The sequence below is a fragment of the Lathyrus oleraceus genome, chromosome 7 (assembly GCF_024323335.1).
Source record: "Lathyrus oleraceus cultivar Zhongwan6 chromosome 7, CAAS_Psat_ZW6_1.0, whole genome shotgun sequence".
NCBI classification, from domain to species: Eukaryota; Viridiplantae; Streptophyta; class Magnoliopsida; order Fabales; family Fabaceae; genus Lathyrus; species Lathyrus oleraceus.
Window position 1 is genome coordinate 106,197,806 of NC_066585.1, and position 25,315 is coordinate 106,223,120.

At 38.1% G+C, this 25,315-nt stretch overlaps 1 protein-coding gene across 2 annotated transcripts; it reads left to right on the plus strand.

Moving 5' to 3' along the window:
- The first annotated feature begins 22,471 nt into the window (after positions 1 to 22,471).
- Positions 22,472 to 24,805, plus strand: LOC127101677 (uncharacterized). Of its 2 annotated transcripts, none has more exons than XM_051039144.1 (4): positions 22,472 to 22,749; positions 22,905 to 23,090; positions 23,244 to 23,965; positions 24,438 to 24,805. In XM_051039144.1, coding segments are annotated over exons 1-4 (996 nt in total). In that variant the 5' UTR covers positions 22,472 to 22,662; the 3' UTR covers positions 24,439 to 24,805. The 2 variants fall into 2 exon arrangements, with proteins under 2 accessions (XP_050895101.1, XP_050895100.1); XM_051039143.1 differs by having other exon boundaries at positions 24,448 to 24,805.
- The last annotated feature ends 510 nt before the right edge of the window (positions 24,806 to 25,315 follow it).

Sequence of the window (25,315 nt, forward strand, 5' to 3'; positions counted from 1 at the left end):
TTACTGTTGGGATTAGACATTCATTAATGAGCTGTAATCATTTTTCCCCCAAACGTGCTATTTTGGTTTTTGTGCTAACGCTGGTATGTGTGTCGTTTTGCATGTGTTTTTACCCTTAGTATATAAACACTTTTCTCACATTTCACACACTTATCACTCTCACTCACTCTTAAACCCTAAACCCTCTCTCGAAGTTTTCTCTGCAACCTTCTCAGTTCTTCATCTTCTTCTTCAATCTTCATCATGAATCCTCAAGAGCAAGAAGTTTTTAACTTCTCTCAACAAATGGAAGCTGCTTCTAACCCCCAAACCTCAAACACTCAAACACCCATGGTTGTAGATGTTACCACAACCCCAGTTTACAAAGAACCTCACATTTTGGAACGCGAACAACACATAAACCTTTCAACTCCCTTTGAAGGTTTGGATGTTCTATGTGAATCGCTGGTAGATTTTGAGAATTTGAGAAGAAATGGCGTTGATTTAACTGAAGATCTTCGCAAGCAAGGTTGGGAAAACTACTTCAACAGATTGTATGGTCCAATCTATCCTCTTCTGGTGAAAGAGTTCTGGAGATGTGCAGATGCTGATGATGAGTTCATTGTTTCTTTTGTTCTGGGAGTGAAGATCATCATCACAGAAGCATCTATTGCCTCTTTGCTGAACATGGAGAGAACTGGAGGTAAAAGGATTTACAACATTCCTCCAAGGTCCAAGCGCATCACAGAAGTCATTAACCCTACAATCTTCAAAGCAAATGTTGAAGGAAACCCCTCTAAGAACAAGGAGCTTCATCAGAACCTCCGAGTTTGGTTGAAGATTATTCTGGGAACAATCCATCATCGTCCAGCTTCCAACTCTTCAGATTATATAAATGCTGATCAGAAGTGCATCCTCTACTGTATTCAGAAGGGTATTCCAATCAACCTCCCTGTTCTCCTCTTCAGATATCTGAGGGATTCAGTCAGAGAAACCAGGAATAATATGAAGCCCAGATCCTACGTTCCTCTGGGAAGATTGCTCTCTGATATCTTCATTGAGCATGGACTGGTAGATGCTCTGGAGAAGACCAGATGTATGGATGATCTGGCAATTGACGTTGGAAAGCCTCTGAATGCCAGAAATCTGAGGAGTATGGGAATCATCAAAGACATCAGAGTCAAGCCCACTATGAATGTGACCTGGGAAGCTCTGAAGGATCAGAGGAAGATGCCTCATGGCCTTGAAAGGTTCTTCAAGAATGAACCCAGAGATGCCATTGCCATCTACCTTCAGGATCGTCTGGATGAAGGCATTGACGTTTCTGATTTCCGCCTTGAAGACTGTCTGGATTCTGTAGAAGATCTGGTCAGATACAAAAGAGGCCTTTCTGAGAAGAAGATAGCTGAGGAAGCAAGGAAGGCAAAGAAACCCAGAACTGGAGAATCCTCTGGAACCAAAGCTCCTCTGAAAGTCTCTTCTTCTTCTGGTAAGTCCATTCCTCCTGCTACTTCTGTACCTGTAATGGCTTCTTCTACTCCTCTCCCAACACCTCCCATCTTTACAACCTCAGAAATTCCTCCTTCAACCATTAGAACCTCTCAACCTCCACCTGTTCTAAAAATTGCCCGTAACTTCACAACAACCTCTGACCCTAATCAACTATATCACCACAGCTCTTCATCATCCTCTGAGTATGAATCACCCCCTTACCTTTCTCCTTCTTCTAACCAAGAGTCTTCTGATCATGAATCCTCTGATCAAGAACACTCTGACCCAAACTCCCCAACAATAGCTGAAATTTATGCTAAAAATTTCGCCCCACAAACTCAAACACAAACTGAAGTAACCTCTCCCCTCCGAACTTCTATTCCACAACAAACAACCACCATCACCTCTGAAAATCAAACTTCACTTCCACCACAAACAACCACCACACCCTCTGAAACTCAACCATCTGTAATTCGCCCATCTGAACCTTATATCACTCCACCATTAATTCCCGCTGTACCTAGCCCAGACTCTGACCCATTAGATGTAAACCCACTCTATGCTTCATCCCCCAGTCTTCAACCAGACCAAGATTCTGAACTTCAACCAGAAGCAGAATCTGAACCCCAGCCAGAACCAGAAACTGAACCTCAACCTCTAAATCTCAGCCCTCAAAACTCTCCACCTCTTTCACCTGAACCTGAACCTAAAATTATCACACCTACCCTTGAGGAGGCCATTATTCAGGTTGCAGAATCCTCAGTCCAGAAGATCAAGTCTCTGGCTAAAAATTCTGAAGTCAGTGATGATCCTAAATCTGTTAGGACACACTGGAACAGAGTTATTAGTTGGATGACCTCTGAGTCTTATAGGCTGAAGAGTATCTCTGAACAAGTCAGAAATGGCTACATCAGAGACTCTGAGGAAAGACTCCAGGAAAGACTGGCTAGAGAAGCTGAGGCCAGAAGGTTAGAGGAAGAGAGACTGGCTAGAGAAGCTGAGGCTAAGAGATTGGAAGAAGAAAGGTTGGCTAAGGAAGCAGAAGAAGAAGCTAAGAGATTGGAAGAAGAACGCCTGGCAAAAGAAGCAGAACTTCTGAGAATTCAGGAAGCTGAAGCCAAGGCTAAAGCAGATGCAGAAGCCCAAGCTGCTGCTGAAGCTGAAACTCAGCAGGCTCTGATTCAGGGGGAGTCTTCCTCTGCGATCCCTCTGATTCTTAACACTCTGAAGGAGATCAAGCAAGATCAGAAAGAGATCAAGCAAGATCAGAGTGAGCTCCGGGCAAGGATGGACAAGCAAGACGCTCTGAATGAAAACCTCCAGAACATGTTTGCCATGCTACTACAGAGACTTCCTCCTCCTCCAAACCCTTAGGCACTTAGGATTTATTTTGGTTGCCTAGTGTTTTTGCTTCTGTCTTTTCTTTTTTTTAGCTCTGATATTTCTGTTGAATCTGATGTTTTGACTGCTGCTTGCCTTTGTGCTTTTGTTTAATGAAGTGTTTTTCTCTCTATTTTTTTTTATGTTTTATGCCTTTTTGATTATGCCAAAAAGGGGGAGAAATTATTAAATAGCTCTGATGAAAACTATGTCTAAAACCTTAAGCATTCTGCAACAATTGTAGAAATAGTTCTGATAAAATTAGCTCTGATTAAATAATAGCTCTGATTAAATAACTCTAACTTTAAAGTTAAGCATTTGCAGAAAGTTTTCAGAAACCTAATTACTTGGAAAGCTCTGGTAAGAACTTCTGAACTCCCTAGTACTAACTCAGGGGGAGCTTTTGTCTATCTGATCTAATATTTTTCATGTTTCATCTGATATTTTTTATTTGTTTTGTCATCATCAAAAAGGGGGAGATTGTAAGAACAAAAATAGTTCTACAATAGATTCCATGATTTTGATGATAACAAAGGATGAAACCAAAAGTGGCACCCTAACGAAAAGTTTCTAAGTGTGCAGGGTTCTAAAGAAAGAAGAAATAAATCTGATGATGTCATCAGATGCAAAACAAGATCAGATGCAAAATCTCAAGTATCAGAAGCATCTAAAGTGAAATCTCGTTTCAAGAAGCTCTGACTCTGGACAAAACTATAAAATATCAGAAGCATCTGAACATGAAGTAAAGTCTAGAAGCTCTGACTCTGAACAAATGTCTTCTGCAAACTCTGAAGTTATCAGCGCCATCTGAACATTCAAGAAATAACATCAGAAGCCAATTTCTCCAGATACACAAAGACTCTAATCAGAATTGTTAATCATGATGAAGTAACGTTTAAACCAAGTTAAAGTTCTGCAAATGGATTTCCTCAATCAGAAAAGAGACGTTAATCTCCACTTCCAAGAGAGAAGTTACTAATTGTGGTAAGTAGTCACTTCTAAGTGAAAAAGTCTACTGCAGAAGCTATTAATGGAATGGCGTAACTACATCTCAATATCCAACAGACTCAACGCTACTTCAACTCTACTTCAACTCCTATAAATAGAGAAGAAATCTCATTCAGTATATACGAAGAAATCACTAGCCAAAACTATACTGAAATTATATCACGCTCAAGAAAAACATCTTTGTTCTTCAAAGATTTTCACTAAGCTTTTGCTTATCAAGTGAAAAATTTGTTCTTAAGTTTGTAATATTTGCTTTCTTAGAAGCATTCTAGATTACACATCTTGTATCTATTTTTATTTGTTTTCCTCAAGTGACTCTTTGTAGTCTGTAGACTTGAGAGGACTAAGAGATTTTCTTTTCTCTTAGGGGTTGTTTGTAATCTTTCAAGATTAGTGGATTAAGTCCTTGTTGAAGGCGAAATCACCTTGGCCGGGTGGACTGGAGTAGCTTTGTGTTATAAGCGAACCAGTATAAAATCATTGTGTGATTTCATTTTGCAAAAGCGCTTATTTTTCAAACAATTCAAACCCCCCTTTCTTGTTTTTCTCACCTTCAAGACTACACTTCAGAAATGTACCATACGCTAGGTAGCATCTGAGGGAATGAACATCCAAATGGGTCGTACGCTAGACCGTCTCTGAGCAGAATGAGTCGTCCGTTAGGCTGAATCTGATGATGAAAGGGGTAGTCATACGCTAGACTACACTTCAGAAATGTACCATACGCTAGGTAGCATTTGAGGTAATGAACATCCAAATGGGTCGTACGCTAGACCGTCTTGAAATAGTTGAAGAAATCATATGTTGGGCTGAATCAGAATGAACCGTAAGCTAGGTTATATCTGATGATATTTGTTGTGTTTGCAGTAAATGTCTGGGATGGGCTTAAAGATGCCATCATTAGGAGGATGTCAGAATGAATGTTGACATGGAGTATATCTGAAAGATGTATTTGAATCTTGAATGTAATCGATGAAGATATCTGTCTGAATGGATCTTTACTTTGACTGTATCAGGAGGATAATTAACCTGAAAAATAAAGTTAGCTTTATGCCATGTTATGATGCATGAGATGTTTTATGCTTTCGTAAATAAATGCGAACATTGTATGCATGCGTATGATGTGAAATGATGTAATGAATGAATTAGGCGTCTGAAATAAATGCGAACATTATATGCATGTATATGATGCGAAAGGATGCATGAATGGATTATGTGTCTGAAACTTTTGCCGGGGAAAAATAAATCCCCATATTCTGGTTGGAGATATTTGTATCGATGACCCTTTCTCAGCTGGGGGTATTTGATTTCTGTCCGGTGGTAGAGATATTCAACAGAGTCTGGCTGGGGATAGAAGAGATGACCAGTCTGTCTGGTGATGCCGACCTCTTCTGGAAATAGCCAGTTTTTGTTGGGGAACAGGATTTGTAACCGGACTTGTTGGAAAGCATGGTTAGACCTCCTCCTTGATCCTGAAGTCTAGTAGTAATTGTTATTGTCTATTTTATGCATGTATTTTGATAAACATCGATCATATTCAAATGCATATATCAATTCAAATTAAATCAATGGACGTTTATGCAAACAAAACAGAAAAAGTAAAACAAAAGCATCTTTTTGGAAATAAAATTATATTGATTTTGAAAGAGGGCCTATAAACAGGCAATTTGTGTACAAAGAGACAAAAATCCTAGTAAGAGGAAATTGTCGAGAACATAAAGAAAAAGCTATAAAGGAAAAGTCCTATCGATTTTAATTCTGCTACTGTCATTATGTCTTCAAGCATCTCATCTCCTGCTGTCGGATGGAAGTGATTGGCTTGTTCAGTCCCTTGAACTTGGATGAAGCTGTCTGAGAACGGGACATAGTCATACGCTTTTAATCCCTAGTTTTTGCTTGGACCGCCTTTTCAGGTTTTCAGTCCACCAGGATACCCTTTTTTGCCCAAGCCGCCTTTTCAGGTTTTCGACTTGCCGGGTGTACATTTCTACATGTTTATCCCTAATTTTTGCCCGAACCCTTTTGGTTCGCCGGGATGCCCTTACTTTTGCCTAGGTACGTCGACCTAGCGGGTCTCTTTCATGCGTAGTATTTTTTGACTATGTCTGCGTTCACGGGATGTGGGAAGTCTTCGCCATCCATCGTAGCAAGTATCATGGCTCCACCAGAGAATACCTTCTTAACTACAAATGGCCCTTCGTATGTGGGAGTCCATTTGCCCCTGGGGTCACTTTGTGGTAGAATGATACGCTTGATCACCAAGTCGCCGACTTGATACACCTGTCTCTTGACCTTTTTGTTAAATGCCTGGGTCATGCGCTTCTGATATATCTGCCCATGACAAACAGCCGCAAGTCTCTTTTCATCAATCAAATTTATCTGATCGAGTCGAGTCTGAATCCATTCATCCTCGTCTAAACCTGTCTCTTTCATGATTCTTAGAGAGGGAATCTGAACCTCTACCGGTAGGACGACTTCCATTCCATAGACTAAAGAGAAAGGAGTTGCCCCTGTCGAAGTACGTACTGAAGTGCGATAACCATGAAGAGCAAATGGTAACATCTCATGCCAGTCTTTGTACGTTACTGTCATCTTTTGTATGATCTTCTTGATATTCTTATTAGCAGCCTCCACGACGCCGTTCATCTTTGGCCGGTACGGAGAAGAGTTATGGTGTTTTATCTTGAATTGCGTGCAGAGTTCAGTAATCATCTTGTTGTTCAAATTAGTGCCATTATCAGTGATAACTCTTTCAGGGATGCCATATCGGCAAATAAGACTATTCTTGATGAACCGTGCCACCACATTCTTGGTAACAGAAGCAAATGAGGCTGCCTCTACCCACTTTGTAAAATAATCAATAGCAACAAGAATGAAACGATGTCCATTAGAAGCGGTAGGTTTAATCTCTCCAATCATATCAATGCCCCACATTGCAAAAGGCCAAGGGGCTGTCAACACATTTAATGGGGCAGGAGGCACATGTACTTTATCCGCATAGATCTGGCACTTGTGACAAGTTCTGGAGTGATGGTGGCAATCAGCTTCCATGGTAGACCAATAATACCCTGATCTCAGAATCTTCTTGGTCATTGTATGTCCACTAGAGTGAGTCCCGAAAATACCGTCATGCATGTCTTCCATAATCCTTTCTGCTTCCTTTTTATCCACACAACGAAGCAAAGTCAAATCATGATTACGTTTGTATAATATTCCATTACTCAAAAAGAATTTAGCGGAGAACTTCCTCAGGAATTTTCTGTCATTGATGGACACCCCTTCAGGGTATTCCTGAGCTTCTAAATATCTTTTTACTTCGTGGAACCAAGGTTTCTCTTCTACTTCATCAGCGTTAAGTTCGTAACAATATGCTGGTTCATCTAGTCGTTCAATGGTGATCCTGGGAGCTTCATTGTCCCATCTGACTCTGAACATAGATGACATGGTGGCCAAGGCGTCTGCCAACTGATTCTCTTCTCGTGGAATATGTAATCTTTTCAAAGTATGGGATTAATGTCAACACCCGCTCTCGATAAGGGATGAGATTCGGATGTTTAGTGTCCCATTCTCCTTTGATCTGACTGATTACTAATGCTGAGTCTCCGTACACACTCAAAAACTTGATTCTCAGGTCTATAGCAGCTCTGAGTCCCAAAATACATGCTTCATACTCGGCCATATTGTTGGTACAATCGAAACATAGTCTAGCAGTGAAAGGAGTATGACAACCCTTGGGGGAAACGATTACAACACCAACACCATTGCCCAATGCATTAGAAGATCCATCAAAAACCATAGTCCATCGGGATCCCGGTTCAGGTCCTTCATCCGGTCCAGGTTCTTCGTAATCAGTAACAAGCATGACATCCTCATCTGGGAACTCAAAATTCATAGATTGGTAATCATCCACTGCTTGATGAGCCAGATGATCGGCTAGCACGCTTCCTTTGATTGCTTTCTGGGTAGTATACTGGATATCATACTCTGTTAAAATCATCTGCCATCTTGCTATTCTTCCGGAGAGGGCAGGTTTCTCAAATATGTATTTGATAGGATCTATCTTAGAAATCAACAAAGTGGTATGATTCAACATATACTGTCTTAGTCGGCGAGCAGCCCAGGCCAAAGCACAACAAGTTCTCTCGAGCAGTGAGTATCTTGTTTCACAGTCGGTACCTTTTGCTAAGGTAGTATATGGCATGCTCTTTTCGACCAGACTCGTCATGTTGCCCCAGCACACCCTATTGGATTTTCTAACACGGTCGAATACATGATTAGAGGTCTTCCTTCAACAGGTGATAGGAGATACTTCTTGATTTTGTCAAAAAGCTTCCTGACATTCATCATCTCTTGACTGTTCTCAGTAATTTGAAGATGGGTTTGCAAGTAGCAGTCAAATGGGAGATAAATCGGGCGACGTGGTCCATATTCACAATTTCGATCGATGCCTCATGCGGCTGAATAGTCCTTTCTTCTTGCAGTAGTCTGGCAAGTTCTCAGGTACTTCACAATCTTCCTCATTTCCATCCCCGGCTTGGTAGATCGGATTTTCAAAGTCATAATGAACAGTAGCAGAGTTATTACCAACAGGATCCAGAGTGGATATGGATCGGCAAATTGTTACGTGAGTGTGTGCAAGAAAACATAGCTTTGTTTAAAAGATGACAGGAAAGATAAAGAGCGCAATATTTGAATGCAAAAAGGTCCATTGATTCATTGAATGTGAATATGCTTATGAAAATGACAAAACCCTTGAAAAATTAGCTATTGTGCCCCGGGCATAGACACAATGCTTTAAAATGCTAAAATAGCAATAACAATTACTCCTGACTAAAGGAAATCGGGATAGTGTCTTCAGCTTTCCAATTATTGAGTCTGTCACCAATTGTTGGGAAAATCCAGCTATCCAAGTCGCAATCGCTATCAGCATCTTCTACAGCATTAACAGTCTCGTCTTGATTAGGCAGAGGGGCAATGATGTCATTAGGAGTCTCCGGAGGATCAAATTCAAATTCTCCAGCGTCGATCATATTCTGAATCTTATTTTTCAACAACCAACAATCGTTTGTATCATGCCCGGGGCTATCGGAGTGATATGCACACCTGGCATTGGGATTATAACTAGGAGAAGTAGTGTTGGGTTTTGCAGGAGGATCTCTGAGGGTAATTAAATTTGCTCTTAGCATACCCTACAATGCTTGTGCTAAAGTCATATTGATCTTCGTAAACTGCCTTCTTCTCAGGTTAGTGTGACTCACAGATTTCTTGTCCTTTTTCTTCTCGAGCAAGAGAGCCTTCAGTTCCTCCCGCCCCTTGGATAAGTTCAAGATCATCTCCTGGAGTTGAGCATTCTGAGCATGGAGATCTTTGACAGTTTGTTCGAGGTCCATTTTTCTGTTTGGAGGAAAACCGTGAGAACATTGATCCCTTTAGAGTACCTGTTATGCAATGTGATGTTAAGCTATGCAATGTATGAAATGTTTTCAATGTTTAAAGTCCTTGAAATGGTTAGTACAATGCCATGATGTCATGATGTTATGATGTTATGATGTTATGTAAATAACAAGCACAAGCAAGTCACACAATCATCATTCCTAAGTTTTAAGGCTTGCATGAGTTCCATAGGTAAGTACCCTCCCCACTGAAGTTTGGTTGGTTCAACCTGTCCTATAGTAGTAACCGGGTTCTAGAAGGATCTCAAATCATTGACCTTCCTTTAAGTCCACTTTAGTGCAACACCAAGTGGTTGACCGAAGCTTCCCTAAAGTCCAATCTCAAAGAGTGTAGTATCGAGTCTCAACCAACCTCAGTCGGAACCGAAGTCAGTTATCTCACTACTTTCTAATGGCTAGGATGAGTCAATTAGGATTCTAAAGGTCTGGTTAATGCTTTGATGACACCACGCGGAAGCCAAATTTTTCCTCAAGTAAACATGAGGAACATCAGGACATCCAAAGTGTCACATTAACCGTAGCCATCATTTTGACCATTCCAGTATACGCCGGATAGTCGCGATGATCTATTGCTACTTACCTAAGGTACACTAGATCTGGGTGTAGGATCTTTCACTCAAGCATAAAATACCCAAGCAATCCCTTAAAAGTAAATCAGACAATTTAAATAAGTGATCTTGTTTTTAAGGTAACCTCTCTCTTTATTTTCCCCAGCAGAGTCGCCAGTTCTGTCATACGGTGAACTGACTTTGTGTGTTTTGCTTTGGAAAACAAATGTCGCGGATAGCAAGAGTCGCCACCGACTTTTCTTTTATCCAATAAGGAAAGGTGGAAAAGAACAGGAAAGACCTTGTTAGATTTTGGGTTCGGGAGGTATATTATACAAAGGGAAGGTGTTAGCACCCTTTGTATCCATGGTTATCCATGGGCTCTTAATTGCTTGATCACTTATGTTTGTCTGGAAAAATTGGTTGTGAATTGTTTAGAAAATGTTTTGAAAAGAGAATTTAACTTTGTAATGATTCTCGTATGAATGTATAGAAAGTATTTATCTCATTTAATTTTGAAAGTTGTTTAGAAAAATATAACTTGACAATGATTCTAGTACGAATGTATGCCAAGTGGTGATTTTCTAATAGAGGTTTTGAAAAGTGTGAGGTATGAAAAATGTTTTAGGTTGTGAGTCAGCAATTAAGAGTTATACCTACCCAAGGTCTTTATGGGCATTTCCTTTCCTTAGGAGGGTAAAATTGTCCTTACTATTGAGGAGTAAGTAGTCTTATCCTTTGGATGTAAAGGGACATCGTAGGGTCATCGATTGGTCATTGAAGGCAACATTTGTAAGGATACCTTAGCATTCGAAGGGACGATCATCATTTAACCGTAGGCTACACCGAAGGGTCATCGAGGGACAAAATCATATATTCGAAGGCAACATCCGAGGGACTATGATTTATTTTAGAGGGACATGATGATTTAATCGAAGGGTCTTGGCTAAGGGTATCCCCACATTCGCGGGACATGACCGTAATACCGTAAGGCAACAAAGAGAGGTCCAAGATCACATATTCAAAGGCAATATTTTGCAATTAAGTATTTAAGATGAATTTCCACATTAAAATTAATTAGGCAATTAGGATGAATCTCCACATTAAAATTAATTAGGCAATTAGGATGAATCTCCACATTAAAATTAAGTAATTCAGAATCCATCTCCATAAGGGTATCCCACAAATAAAGTGGAATACTTAGCCGGCCGTTTCTTCGGGAATATGTAAGCCTTTACACAATTCAGCACACGGGTTAGAACATCGAGATAAAGCACAATTGAAAATTGCACCACAAAATAAACACAACAGTCATAAGGTCAGGCCAAATAATGCAGAATTATAATAAATCTTGATTAGATAAACATAAGGCAGAACCGAAAAGAAACAAAACAGTCACTGTCCCGTTCGCTCCTGCTTCGCCTAGCGAAGGCTTAGCGAGTGCTCGCTACAGGCTCGCTTAGCGATGTGCTAGCGAGCGGCTACGAGTTTTGAGTTTGATAGCAGCATGATCTCCGGAACCCTGAACTTTATGGCATTTAATTACAGGAATAGCATGGACAAACATTCAGGATATTCAGGCATACTTAAATTCACATGTGAAATCAAATTACATATCCGAAAATTTAATCATGATGCCTTATGTATGTAGAGATTACCGATTAAAAGCATAAAACAGTAGTGATGTGCAAACCTGTTTGCAACTGAGCTGCGATGTTGAAGGGACTGACCACTCTTGGTATCGGATGGAGTTGGGCGGAGGTAACTTCGGTGCGGATGAGCGGCCTTCAGGGTTTCTTTACTCGGAATTCTCTGAGTTAGTCTCCAGGGTTTCTATGCCAGGGTTTCTGTCCGTCTTCGTCTGTCCATTTTCGTGACTGAAGTGTCGGTATTTATAGTGATTGTGGTGACCTAATGGGCTCAGAATGAAGCCCGAAAATTCTGATATATCGCAAGCTTCGCTAGGCGAAGGAGTTGCTCGCCTAGCGAGCAAGCTAGTTTGGGCCTTTTTCTGGATTGGGTCTGTTGTGAGCTGGGCTTTTGTTCCTTTAAGGTCAGTGCCTTGCAGAATAAGTTGGAGTGCTTCGAGAAATGTTTTGCAAGATTAATGGGCAAATTTTGGGGTATGACAGCTGCCCCTGTTCAATATTCTTGAACCGAGAGAGTTAGGATGGCAAGTATGCCATTCGTGGTCTGGAGGTGGAAGATTATTGAACACTAGAATGCCCCAAAAATTTGCACTTGTCAATTAGTCTTGATGGAGATGGGCTTAAAGATGCCATCCAGGAAGTTTGATGATGAGAGCTTCAGATTGTGTCGTACGTTAGACGATATCTGAAGACATGGGTGTCATACCGGGTCGTACGTTAGACCGTATAGTGAGTCGCCCATTAGGCTGTCGACTTCGCTGGGGAGTCGGAGTGTGTTATATACTGCTGGGGATAAAGGATCAGGATGGATCATACGCTAGACCGCATCTGAATAGTAGAATGAGTTGTCCATTAGGCGGGTGACTTCACTGGGGATGAGAGATCAGAATGGATCGTACGCTAGATCATATTTGAGGGGATGAACATCCAAATGGGTCGTACGCTAGGCCGTATTGGAGTTGCAAAAGGAGCCGTCTATTAGGCTGTCTCCGAAGAAATAAGGATCAGAATGGATCGTATGCCAGATCGTATCTGAATTGCAGAATGAGCCGTCCATTAGGCTGTATCTGAAGGAATAAGGATTAGAATGGATTGTACGCTAGATCGTATCTGAATTGCAGAATGAACTGTTCGTTAGGCTGCATCTGGAGAGGTAAAGATCAGACCGGATCGTACGCTAGATCGTATCTGAGTAGCAGAATGAGCCGCCCGTTAGGCTGAATCTGATGATGAAAGGGGTAGTCGTACGCTAGACTACACTTCAGAAATGTATCATACGCTAGGTAGCATCTGAGGGAATGAACATCCAAATGGGTCGTACGCTAGACCGTCTCTGAGCAGAATGAGCCGTCCGTTAGGTTGAATCTGATGATGAAAGGGGTAGTCATACGCTAGACTACACTTCAGAAATGTACCATACGCTAGGTAGCATATGAGGGAATGAACATCCAAATGGGTCGTACGCTAGACCGTCTTGAAATAGTTGAAGGAATCATATGTTGGGCTGAATCAGAATGAACCGTAAGCTAGGTTATATCCGATGATATTTGTTGTGTTTGCAGTAAATGTCTGGGATGGGCTTAAAGATGCCATCATTAGGAATTATTCTTCCTCGAATGCGTCTTCGAACCGAATACTAAGGTAAACGCCGCCTCCTTCCTATTTCATCATATCCGCACCTTATGTGCTAGAGGCCGTCAACCTTTTGTAATTGGTGGATTAATCACCACCATAGCACTTGGCTTAAACCTAGGGGACCGACTCCAAACTTTAGAATCTTTACCTCCCCTTTTTATGGATATAAGCTACTGTCGGTCCAGCCGCCTAATAAAGAACATAGTAGGCGGAAAATATTACCTTATGGTGAATAACCAGGCAGTCCCAAGCGTTATTCTACCCAACATTGCCCTAACAGATTGAAGGAGAATAGCCATCCAAGGCGCAGCGGAATATAAAAATTTCTCCTTTGATGATCCTTACGAATGAGCATGATCAGTGATAGAATCGTTACCTCTTGTGGAGATTCAAACCTTTGGTGCAGATTTCTGACAATGATCAACCTTTGATACAGATCCACGGGGCGATCACGAACGTTGAACGATGACAACGTCTCTACTCAGTCCACACGAACGGATTCCTTCAATCGCAGTGCTAGCTGTTTGTGAGTGAAGGCTTTGAGTGAGAGAGAGAGAGATACGAAATTCCAACTCTTCAGTTGTGTTGTCTGGAGTGTCAATGCTTCTACCCAAGGGGTTCTATTTATAGAACCACTTGTGTGGGCTTCAAGCCAAAAAAGCCCACTTAAGTGCATTTTGGCCCATATCTCAGAATATGCCAAAATCACTTAAGTATTTGGTACTTTACCATATTTCGTATTCTTCTTAAGTACACCGTACCTTACGATGTTCCTTAATTATTCTATCTCTCATCAATCCGTCCTTTGTGTGTGACCCTATAGGTTTTCGCGGCGTTGGCAATTATATTAAATCATGCATTTAACATAATAAATAGTGAGCGGTATCTAGCAACACATCACTGCTACCCAAGTCACGAAAATGTCATGTGATCTGACAAAACCTCCTGTGATAATAATTATGTGTATAATTACCCCTTTGCCCTTATGTCTATATTGAACACAAGGTATAGACCGTGTCACCCTTGTCCAGTTCAATATTGGGCCCATAGACATTTATCCCGTTACGCAGGATTGGCAAATTCCATCTAGGACACTCATGTCCCTCAGCATGCTTCGTGAAGTACCCATCAACTGTCTTTATGGTCATCCAGTTACGGATAACGTTGGATCAGTAATAAAGCACTCAACTCTACATCTAGGATCCATAGTGGTTTCAGGTCGAAGAGTGGTATACACTATTATCACCATGAGAATAACTTATGACACTTTGCATAACTTTCTATATAGTATTCTCATAGCGGGTCAATCCGGTATAAACATTACTCCTAATATTCATATCTATGTTTAAGACTTGATAACTCTTTATCCATGATCCATGAGATGTGATCATCAATCTACAAACATAATAGTCTTAATGCTTTAATGTTATCCCACTTCACATTAAAGCTCGACTACGGATACTTTAAGAATAGTGCCCTTATGTTTAATGTGTTCTCATGATTAAGTCACACTTAATCCATTAAACAGACTATCTATTCCAGGGACTTTATTAATCAACCATAATAAAGAAAATGCCTTTTATTATTAATAAATAATTCGATACAAGTACCAAAAGTATTGGCCTCTAGGGCTTACACCAACACAGATGTCACCAACCCCAACCGCCACCTCTATGATCTGAATGCTCTCGAAGCTACCGAGCCTTCACATGCAAACCCGTCTACAGACGAGTTCGAAGAAATGGAGCAAGGTGATCATGCTCCTGCACAACAATCAGTCCCGCTCAACCCTTCCGATAATGCAGCTGGCCCATCCTCACGACGTCGTCGACGAAGAAGGCCTGCAACCAATGACGACATCATGGATGCTATTGATGGTATGCAAGCACATAATATCGAAATAATGCAAATGATGCGCCAAATGCAACAACAACAGGAAGCGAGGAATGCCATAACCGACCAGCGGTTCACTGATTTGCTTAGCAGGTTTGACAACTTAGAAGTACATCAACGATCACTAGGTCCAAGAACAAGAGGCGACAGGCAGCATTAACTTTAGTTTCCTTTTCCTTTCTTTTTGTCATTCATTTCTTTTCCTTAAAACATTGGGGACAATGTTTCATTTAAGTATGGGGGGAAACCGTGTTCTTTCTATCCTCCTTTTTCTTTTTCAAGTATGTATCTGTCTTTTCATTGTTATTTCCCTTATAAAAAAAAAATTCTTATAATATAGATTTATTTTAAGTTAAGTCCCAAGTGTGAAAATTTTCTATTATTTATTCCCTCAAAATTTTCATGAGCCATAACAAAAATTTAACACACCCAATAAGTATAAAGGTCGCTTATTTTATAAAACTTGAGTGAAATCAAGACAAAAATTATTACCATAACAACGCTCTAAGAACCTCAACATGTTAGATCAGGATAAGTACCTATTATACCAATCCCTTGAACTTTTAGTTTTATAGTAACCCCGAGTAGTTTATACGAGAAGTCAGCACCATCTTAATAGCAAACTACGTGGAGAGCCGATGAATATAAGTGAATGATTCCCAAAGTAACATAAAAAATATATATATATATATATATATCAGGAAATGCACTAATTAAGTTAGGTGATCCTTACCAGATCATTTAATCTAAAGGTTGCAGATCATACAAAAGCATAATATGAAAGATCCATTATGAGTTGGTTCAGCAGGTATCTGGTGCTGAACTTGGTAGGGCGGACTACGGTCCGATCCCCCGCAATTTGCAATGGACTGAATAACGAAGTTATCCGACTTATGTACCAGAACTTCTAGCTAAAAGGGGATCAGAATCACTAACCGGTACTCCACTATGTGCGCGAAAAGATAAAGGGCTTAATGTGATTTCGCTAGAATGAAAACGGGTGAAATAAGAGTAAAGGAACTAGGATAGCTATAATGGCATTACTCGAACTGGTTTGCATAAGGTGGGGTTATCTGAGGTTGCGACGGTGGTTGTTGATGTCAAGATTAAACTCAAGTTACTTCTAAACAAGGTTTACATGCAACCTAGTACGAATTGATATGTGTTTTGAAATTTCATCTGGCTAAAATTTTAAAAACAAGTTCTATACTGTATTTTGCTTGAGGACAAGCAAAAATCTAAGTATGGGGGAGTTTGATAACATGAAATAATATCACATTCTAGGACTCAATTTAATTAAATTATATTATTATTTACTTCAATTTATTTCATTTTACGCGATATTACTCGGTATTTTCTTTCTATTTATCTCAGGTAGTTTATTTGAAGCACAAGTAAAAAAGGAAGAAAAGGAGGTGCAAAAAGGAATGAAAAGAAGCAAATATCAAAAGCCAAAGCCCAGCCCAAAAGCACAGGCGTTGTGCCTGTGACGAGCGTCACAAAGGCTGTGACGAGCGTCACGCTTTACCCACTTGTGTGACGAGCGTCACACATGGTGTGACGGACGTCACACATGGTGTGACGGACGTCACACCATTCTCCTATATTTTTGGCACAAGGAACGCAACAGACCACGTTGAAGCCTACTATCACGCTTGACCGTTTGCAACGTGAAGGCTATGTACACGGAAAACCCTTGGAAGCAGTTACAAAAAGTACCAATATAAATAGTAGCTTTTAAAAAAAGCTCTGGTTCGTCGTGCAATTTTTCTTCTTCCAGCCGTGCAAACATACCATTATTTTTCTTTACTGTTTTTGCTTTTAATTGCAGTTTTTATTTTTATTTTCTTTTCCAGTTAAGCTTCCAGCAATTAAATAATTTTTCGCACAATAGTTTCTACATCGGAAACTATTGTGTACCTTTCACCGGATCTAACCTTACGTTAGAATCTAGTTTTTTATTCCTTCGCTTTTATTTTTCTGTTTGATTGAAGAATTCAAGAACAAATCCAACCGGCCTGTGGTGGAGTGTTCAAGACTGCTATTTAATTTCTCAGGTTCTTTAATTATTGTTTGAATTTATATATGCCCTGTTTTACTGTTTATTTATATTATTTGCTTGAGATGAATTTGTTTATGCATGATAATTATTTAGATCTGTTTAGCATGTCTGGCTAATTTATTTAGGTATCGGTATGTAGAGTAAGCGGAATGAAGGAATCAAAACCAAGTTGGTTTAATTAAGTTTAAAATTAAAATCACTCTTTTCACGGTCTCAATTTACAGGTTTAATAACAAGGTTTTTGTACGAAAGTAAAAGACATAAAGAAGTTAAAAGCAATAGAACGAGAGTTTGGGTTTTTGACTGGACAGTGTTAATTGGACATTAATTCTAGATCAGGGCGAGAGCAATTTTTAGAGTTAATTAAATTCTAATCTTTTTCAAAAAGTATTTTTAAAGGTTGAATGTGAGGACGAGAGTTAAGCATTTGAATTTAATTATATAACCTAAGTCAACAGAGCGAGAGTTTGAGATAAAGGGTGTTTAAACGATTAGTGTTTTCTTAAAAAGAGTTTCTACGGATTCTATTGTTTTCAAAAAGTGGTTTTTGACTTAACTAATAAGTGACAACTACGTTAATATAAAATCATAGTTTATTCAACAGAGCGAGAGTTTGAGATAAGACTTTTAATCAATAGTGTCAACTGAAAAGATTTATTTTAAAACCAAGAAACCAACGAAGAATTGATTCCCTAATTACGACAAACTACATACCGATATCCGTTTAGTTGATATTTAATCTAGATTTTTAGTTTAGTTTTAACTTTTCCCCGAACAATCAAAGTATTACCCGCCTTAGCTTTACGAAGTAACCTTAGAAAACGGTATATCGATTCATAAGTCCCTGTGGGATCGATATCTTTTAAAATTACGCGATAGAACTGTGCACTTGCAGTTTGTACCCCAAATTCGACTCATAAAGTCGCGATCAGAAGCTCTGAGTTATGATTAGTGAGCTATATCGCAATGGATTGGTTATAGCGCTTTTGTTAATTTTCCGTAGGATTATAGTGATGATATTATTCATGTAAGACATCAAACATCAACAATATAGAAATATGAGATTTTATACACAAACTTACCATTTTCATAACTCTATCTTAACTCTTTGTTATTTTCGCTTTGAACTCTGAACCCCCCATTGACTATTTCTACGCATTACACACTTTTTGTCTTATTGAAAAGTAGTTCATGTGGATTCGATATTTTATTATGCGACACTATCGGTACACTTGCCGAGAAGTCATCAAGTTTTTGGCGGCGTTGCCGGGGACTGCTGATACTTCTACAAGGCAACACTTGTGCAAAGTTTTGTTTAGTTTTGATTATTTTGTTATATTTTGTTGTTAATTGTAACGCTACTAAGGTATTTCCTGTTTGTGCATGCGCGCAACTCAAGATCGACATTGACACCGTTTGATCCAGAATTTGAAAAACTTGGACGTGCTCTCAGGAGAGCTGTTAGGGAAGCAAGTATAACTCAAAGGATGTTATCATAAGATCAACCAGTAATTTCTTCTAACTCTGAAGAGGAAATCACCATGGTTGTTATACCACCCCAAACTATGAGAAATTATTGTAAAAGAATCGATGAAGGTTAGGTTTCAAAAGGGTTTGGACTGGAAGACCCCATTAGCTTTGATATTAATAATTATGTGCTTTCAGGTTTAAGAGACAATCTGTTCTACGAAACAACTTTGATGTATAAACCAATCGATGTCACTGAAGACCAGGTTAAGTTGAGGTTGTTTGGGTTCTCACTAACTGGAAGGGCTAAGAACTGGTTACTTTTCCTTCCAAATAGAAAAATTCAAACATGGAAGGAGTTGGAAGACAAATTCCTAGATATATTATTCACCATTACTCAGTTTGCCGAGCGACGAGCAGAAATTGTGAATTTTGAGCAGCCGAAAACTAAGTCGCTATATAACTCTTAGGAAAGGTTCAAACTTTTGTTACGCAGGTGCCCGCATCATAATATGAATAATATGGAGCAAATTCAAAATTTAATCAAAGGGCTCAAAAGTCAGACACATGTGTCGTTGGATGCTTCCACGGTAGCACAATCAGATCAATGACCAAACCACAAGTTAAATACCTTATTGAGAAAATATGCTTGAATGAATATCGTTCCAAGAGCAAAATGTCGGTAAAAATTGAGACTGTGGTCACACCTAAAGGTATGTTAGTTTTTGATACCTATACTACACTTTTACCTCAAATTGAATTGTTAAATAAAAAGCTAGCTAAAAACGGCTTAGGTAAGGCTAACATGAGTCAGGTACAAGCACTTAGGTGTGATTTTTGTGGCGAAGGATATGAGAATGGAAGATGCTCTTTGGAAGGATCAAGTGAAGAGGCCAAATTTTCTAATTTTTGAGAAATAACCCTTGTGCCAACACCTACAGTCTTGGATGGAAAGATCATCCGAATTTTAGATGGAGCAATAACCAGAATTCAGGTGCAAGTCAAGGGATCCAGCAAAGCCAATAAGCCCCAATCCAAAGAAAACCTTCACAACTTGAAGAGACTCTGCAAAACTTCACCCAAGAAACTCAAAATAGCTTTGCTCACGTAAACAAAAACCATGATGCGTCTATAAAAAATTTGGACATGCATATTGGTCAGTTATCTAGACAAATAGTTGTTTTACCTAGCTCAAGTGGAGGATTTATAGGTAACACTGTAGATAATCCTAAGAACGAGTCTTGCAAGGCTGTAGACACAAGTTTTGAGGTGGCCACTAACAAGGGTGAATATGAAATAGTTGAAGAGGATGTGACTAAGAAAGGAGAAGTGGGGATTGAAAAAAAGGAGAGTAACCATCAGGGTGACCAAGAGAAAAGAGGAGTCACCATTGAGCAACTGATATTAATTGTGAATGTACAATGTATATTAGTTATGCCAATAATAAGTGACTTTGCTCTATATGTAAGTGTCTTATTGATCCCTATATTCCACTTTTGTTTTGTTTTCTCCATTATATCAGTCAACTTCAAATTAGGATTCTCTCTTACATACTTCAAATCTTTTTGCTTAACCATTTGGAATTAAGGAATCTAACCTTATAATCCCTATTGCATGTGTGCTTCTCCACTATCTTTGTCAACTGTCAAGTCTTTTCATCTTGTACTTTTTGCACTATATGACTCTAATGGACAATCTTTCTTGCATATCACTCTCATACGCTTGTTATCATTTTTCTTAAATTTCAGGTTTCTACCGGAATGAATAGAATATGTTATAATTGCCTCTTTAAAGTCATCCTTTGTAGCAAAATACGTCCCTAATTCCCACTTGTAATCCTTCATTCTTTTTGGAAGCTTGAATGTTTGAAAATCATCTTTTAAAATCTCACAATCTTCACTATCATACTCTTGAGGTAACTCATCACTGTCATATTCCTCAATGCCACTCAATCCTCTAAAACTTTCCTTTGGAACCTCACCTTCATTCACATCATCAATTAAACCATTATTTTCAACTGATTCTTCTGCTTCCCTTTGTTTCCTTGGTCTCCCAACCTTGGCTTTCCCTTCCCTTTACCTTTTACTTTACCCTTCCCTTTTTCCTTGACCTTTTGCTTTTCCCTTCCCTTTTTCTTTACCTTCTGTTTTTTCATCCTCATTATCAACTGCAATCTCTTCACTAATTCATATATCATCATTTGAATCTTTAAAGTTTACATTCAAAGCACTGTCTTCAGTACCACCACCACCTTTTTGGCTACATTCCAGTCCCTCATATTCTTCTTGGTTACAAATTAGTCCCTCAACTAATGAATCTTTTTGAACACGTATCAGATAAGGTGTGTCATCCAATACTACAACTTTTTAATCTCATACTATATAATTAGTGGTCCCCTCCAAAGTAATATCCACTATTGCATCCTCACACTCAGTTGTCCCCTCTAAAGTAGCATCCTCACATGAATCTTCTTGGTCAATACCGTTAGTGGTCCCTTCCAAATTAACATTCTCACATGAATCTTCTTGGTCAACTTCATCTTTTACACTAGTGGTCCCTCCTTCATCAAAATTATCACTTAGACTATTCAAATCTTCAAAAGTGCCAAAATCTTCAAAAGTACCTTTTACACCATTATTCAAATCATCCAAATTGTCGTTTTCTACACTATTCAAATCCTCTCAACTGTCCTTTTCTCGTACCTCACATTCTTCATCCTTTTCATTGGGTCCTACATTGTTTTCTAGAGAGAGTATTGACTCCTCAATATCCGGTTGTGAGAGTGGATGAATGACATATAAATGCATATTCCCATTATTCAATGCTATGCTTTTCATTCTATTTGTTCCTTCATCATCTTTCAACAAAAGTAGCTCATTAATATCCATTACATCATAATACCACAAACTCTCCACTTTTGTGTATCCTAAATCCTTTAAACCACTAAGAACCTCAAAATAACTCTAGAAATCAGGGTCTACTTCTCAAACCTCTTATAACCCCTGTAATCTAATTTATTAAACTCAACAAATACACCCCATGATGGACAACACACTGAAACTTATTAGTCATGACCTAATTAGACAAAATAACGAAGAAATCAGTCTTTGAAGAAGGTGAAAACAAAAAAAGGTTTATTTTTTAACATAGTAAACAGATAATCGTACCTTAGAAGAAAACTAGAAATGAACAATGGTGAGATTGTTTATGTATTCGTCTTCTTCGTCGCTCAAAGTATCAAACATAATCTTTTTCTTCGCCGCTACAAGTTTCAGAGTATGAGAAGAGTAGACAAGTGAGCTAAGATTCATATGTGAAAAGTTTCATAGAGAAGAGTGAGCTTTTGTTGGTAAATGAAGAGTTGAAAAATAATATTTCTAAAGTTGAAAATGTTATTCATAAGTTAAATTAAAATAACTGGATTAATAAAATTAGAAAAATTAAACAAATAACCATGTCAAATTTTAAAAATACATTATAACGGTCTTATAGACAATATTTAGCGTTTTTTCTATAAAATTTAACATAAGTGGCTTGTTAGACTAATGGAAGGACTTTAAAGGACTAGAGTGTAATATTTTTTAATTAAGAAACTAAATCAAAACAATAAATTAAATTAAAAGACCAAAAGATAAATTAAACCTTAATATTTAAACAAACATAATTAACTTTTATATATTACATAATATGATTATATAAAATTTACTAATTAAACAATCCTTTATAGTATTAATAATAAAAATATAATTAATATATAAAAGTAATAAAAGTTAAATTGCCTGATGAATAAGGGTAAAATGGTCCACACACAATCAAATAGCTGTATGAAAATCTTCTATTTTGGGTATTAAGCCGAATTTACATGTGCTTCATCCCTCTCGTTTTTCCCTTATTAGTATTCTTTCATAGTACTATACTCCATAGCCAGTAATTTGTCTTTACTCTTCCACTCTCCATTCTCACAACAACTCCACTCTCACACAGCTTTATTCCACAACTGTGCCCTCCCATCACCACACACGAAAAACTCATTAAAACAATCGACAACACAATCACAAAAACTCTCCACATTTTTCAATACTCAAGAACTCTCTACAATGTCACCAAAGCTAGAGAAATCTGAGAAGATGAAAGGAAAAAAGTCGAATGAGGCTGGAAATGAATCAACCAACCTTAACAACCAGGTAAAACAGTTCTTCAACTGATTTTTTTGTTACAAGAGATGAAGCAGAAAAAAAAAAAGAGATATTTTGAAATTTTTTTGGTTCTCAGTTTTGCTAAACCTATTCATGAATGTATATACTTGGTACTCATTTTGTTGCTTTGTATATATGTTCAGCTTGCCTCTGTAGGAAAGAGTTTAAATCGGAATTGCAATAGCCGCCGCATTTTGAGATCCTCTATGAGGCTGGTTGAAACTGAAAAATCATTTTTGCGAGGATGTTTAGAGCCTCATTTGTCTTCTGCCTCTTCTGCCCCTGATGGCATCCAACAACGTGATGTTCTAGCTCAAACCATCAATTCTGTATGAAATAAATACATTTTTTTTATACACATAATATCTATTTTATCTTAGTTTTTCTTGCAATTTTCTGTCAACTTTATCAGCATGTATATGAGTTCTACTTTTCTAACATTCAAGAGAGTAACTATATATATTATGATATATTTGGTGCAGGCATGTCAAGAGATTGAAATTGTTGAAACTCCAAAAGTAGGTGGAGGAGGAGGAATTGAGGAAGAAGATGAGGCTGAATGTTCACCGCCATCACTTAGTCTCAAACTAAGTGAAATGGTTGCCATGGGAGGACATGATGATGATGATTCCGAAACACAAAGCCGGCCTGAAGACAATGATAATCCATATCAAGTGAAGCCGGAGTATATGGGGATATTACGAGAAATCATCACCAAGCATGGAGATATTGCTAAGGATTGTCAGGCAAAATCAGTGAAATATCGTGCAATGATGTTGGAGAACATCTGTGAAGTCATATCAGCTTTGGATAACAAAGATATTACAAACTTGAAAGGAGTGGAAAACATGATTGATCAAATCATGGACGTAAAAATCATGAAGGTGGAGGTTGATTGGCTTCTCACGAGGCTAACTGAGATACTTGAGGCAAGACAGGCTTTTAAGGACGGTAGCAAGCTAAAAGAGAAAACAGACAACATTTCGGGATTTATTGAAATTGCTAAAAGTGAATTGAAAGAGTGTGAAGTTGAGAAGAAGGAATTGTCACAGAAGCTTAAGGAAATATGTGATAGAGAGGCTGATTGGAAAGTGAGATTGGATAGAATGCAAGAAGAGTCTGTTACAACAGCTCAAAAAGTCAAAGATGTCACATCTAAAGTTAAACGATTTCTTAAGTGCTCCCTGATCGATGGTTTGCTCTAGTATGTTGCAATTTCATCTCCCTTTTTCTGTTTTCTTCATACTAGTGGTTTTAGGATTGGTTATGTTTAAACTATATTAATTTTAAGACTTCTGTTTCCTGACTCATGCATGACTTAAATAATTACATGTGGATTTTGGTAACAAATGTGTAAGGTTATATCCAATTATAAATTTATGCATGATGATTGAAAATGTTTGCATGAGATGAGTGGTAGTATATTTATATAAAACTAAGGTGTGAGGGAAAATTAAACTTCTGCATAATAAAGTAAAAAAAAACACTTTAATGAGAATTGAGGTTCTCAAAGCTGAAGATATGTGGAATTCTAAAAAGAATCGACCTATGAAAAATTGTTTCTGTTTCGATAAAACCTCATGCAGGTTTTGTGGCTCTGAACTGTGATGAAGTTGTGACTCTTATGTTCTTTAGGAACCAATTTCATGTCATTTTAAGGACTAATTCTGTGACAGGAATTGACAGTTAAGGGCCAACTTGATATTATTATAAATGGAGGACTGCCTAATGACATATATGAGGGCCGCAACAAATTTATTGAATTTGATCTCATTCAAATGAATTGGTTTAGGAACTTTAGCATCAACAAGTGATGAATGGTCTCACTATACTCTACTACTATACAGGAAAATCATGGAGTAAGAAAGTCACTAAGTTTAATTCTGTCTTGATATTTTATTGTTGATGGAAAGTCTAGTCTTACAAGTCTTTTGTTTTATTATTACAAATATGTCTCTGTGTTTTCTAATAATCAATACACAGATAAGCAATTTTAATTGTATTGAATATTTTAAAGTTAATTTGTTCAAGATATATACGTATATATATTCTTTTGGTTCTTCAACTTCTCTTTCTTTGTCAGAATTGGTGACTAGAATTCAGGAATCAAATGCTTCTGATTACTAAAATTGTTAAAGAGAAAAGAGTGGATATTCGAGGGTTGGTGATGGTAGTACTTAGTAGGTGAAGAAAAAAATAAAATAAAAATGTATATAAATATTAGAAAAAAAGATTAATTCTCACCTTATATTAAAAATAAGATACAACTCAAATTTATCAACCATGACACTCTTATTTTAGAAGTGATTTTGTAAGAATTTTTTTTTGGAAGAAAGAAGTCCAAAGAAAAAAATACGTAGCAATTAATTTAAGCGTAAAAATTCTAATACAATTAACTAATAAAAGAAAATAAATTTAAATAGAAATTCACTCATAAAGCATCAAGTTATGATATAGATTACACCCTATGTTGGCAAGTGCATATGCACAAGTATTTGATTCACAATAGGTATGACAAACCCACACCCCCTAATCTAGTTTGAGTAATTGTTGA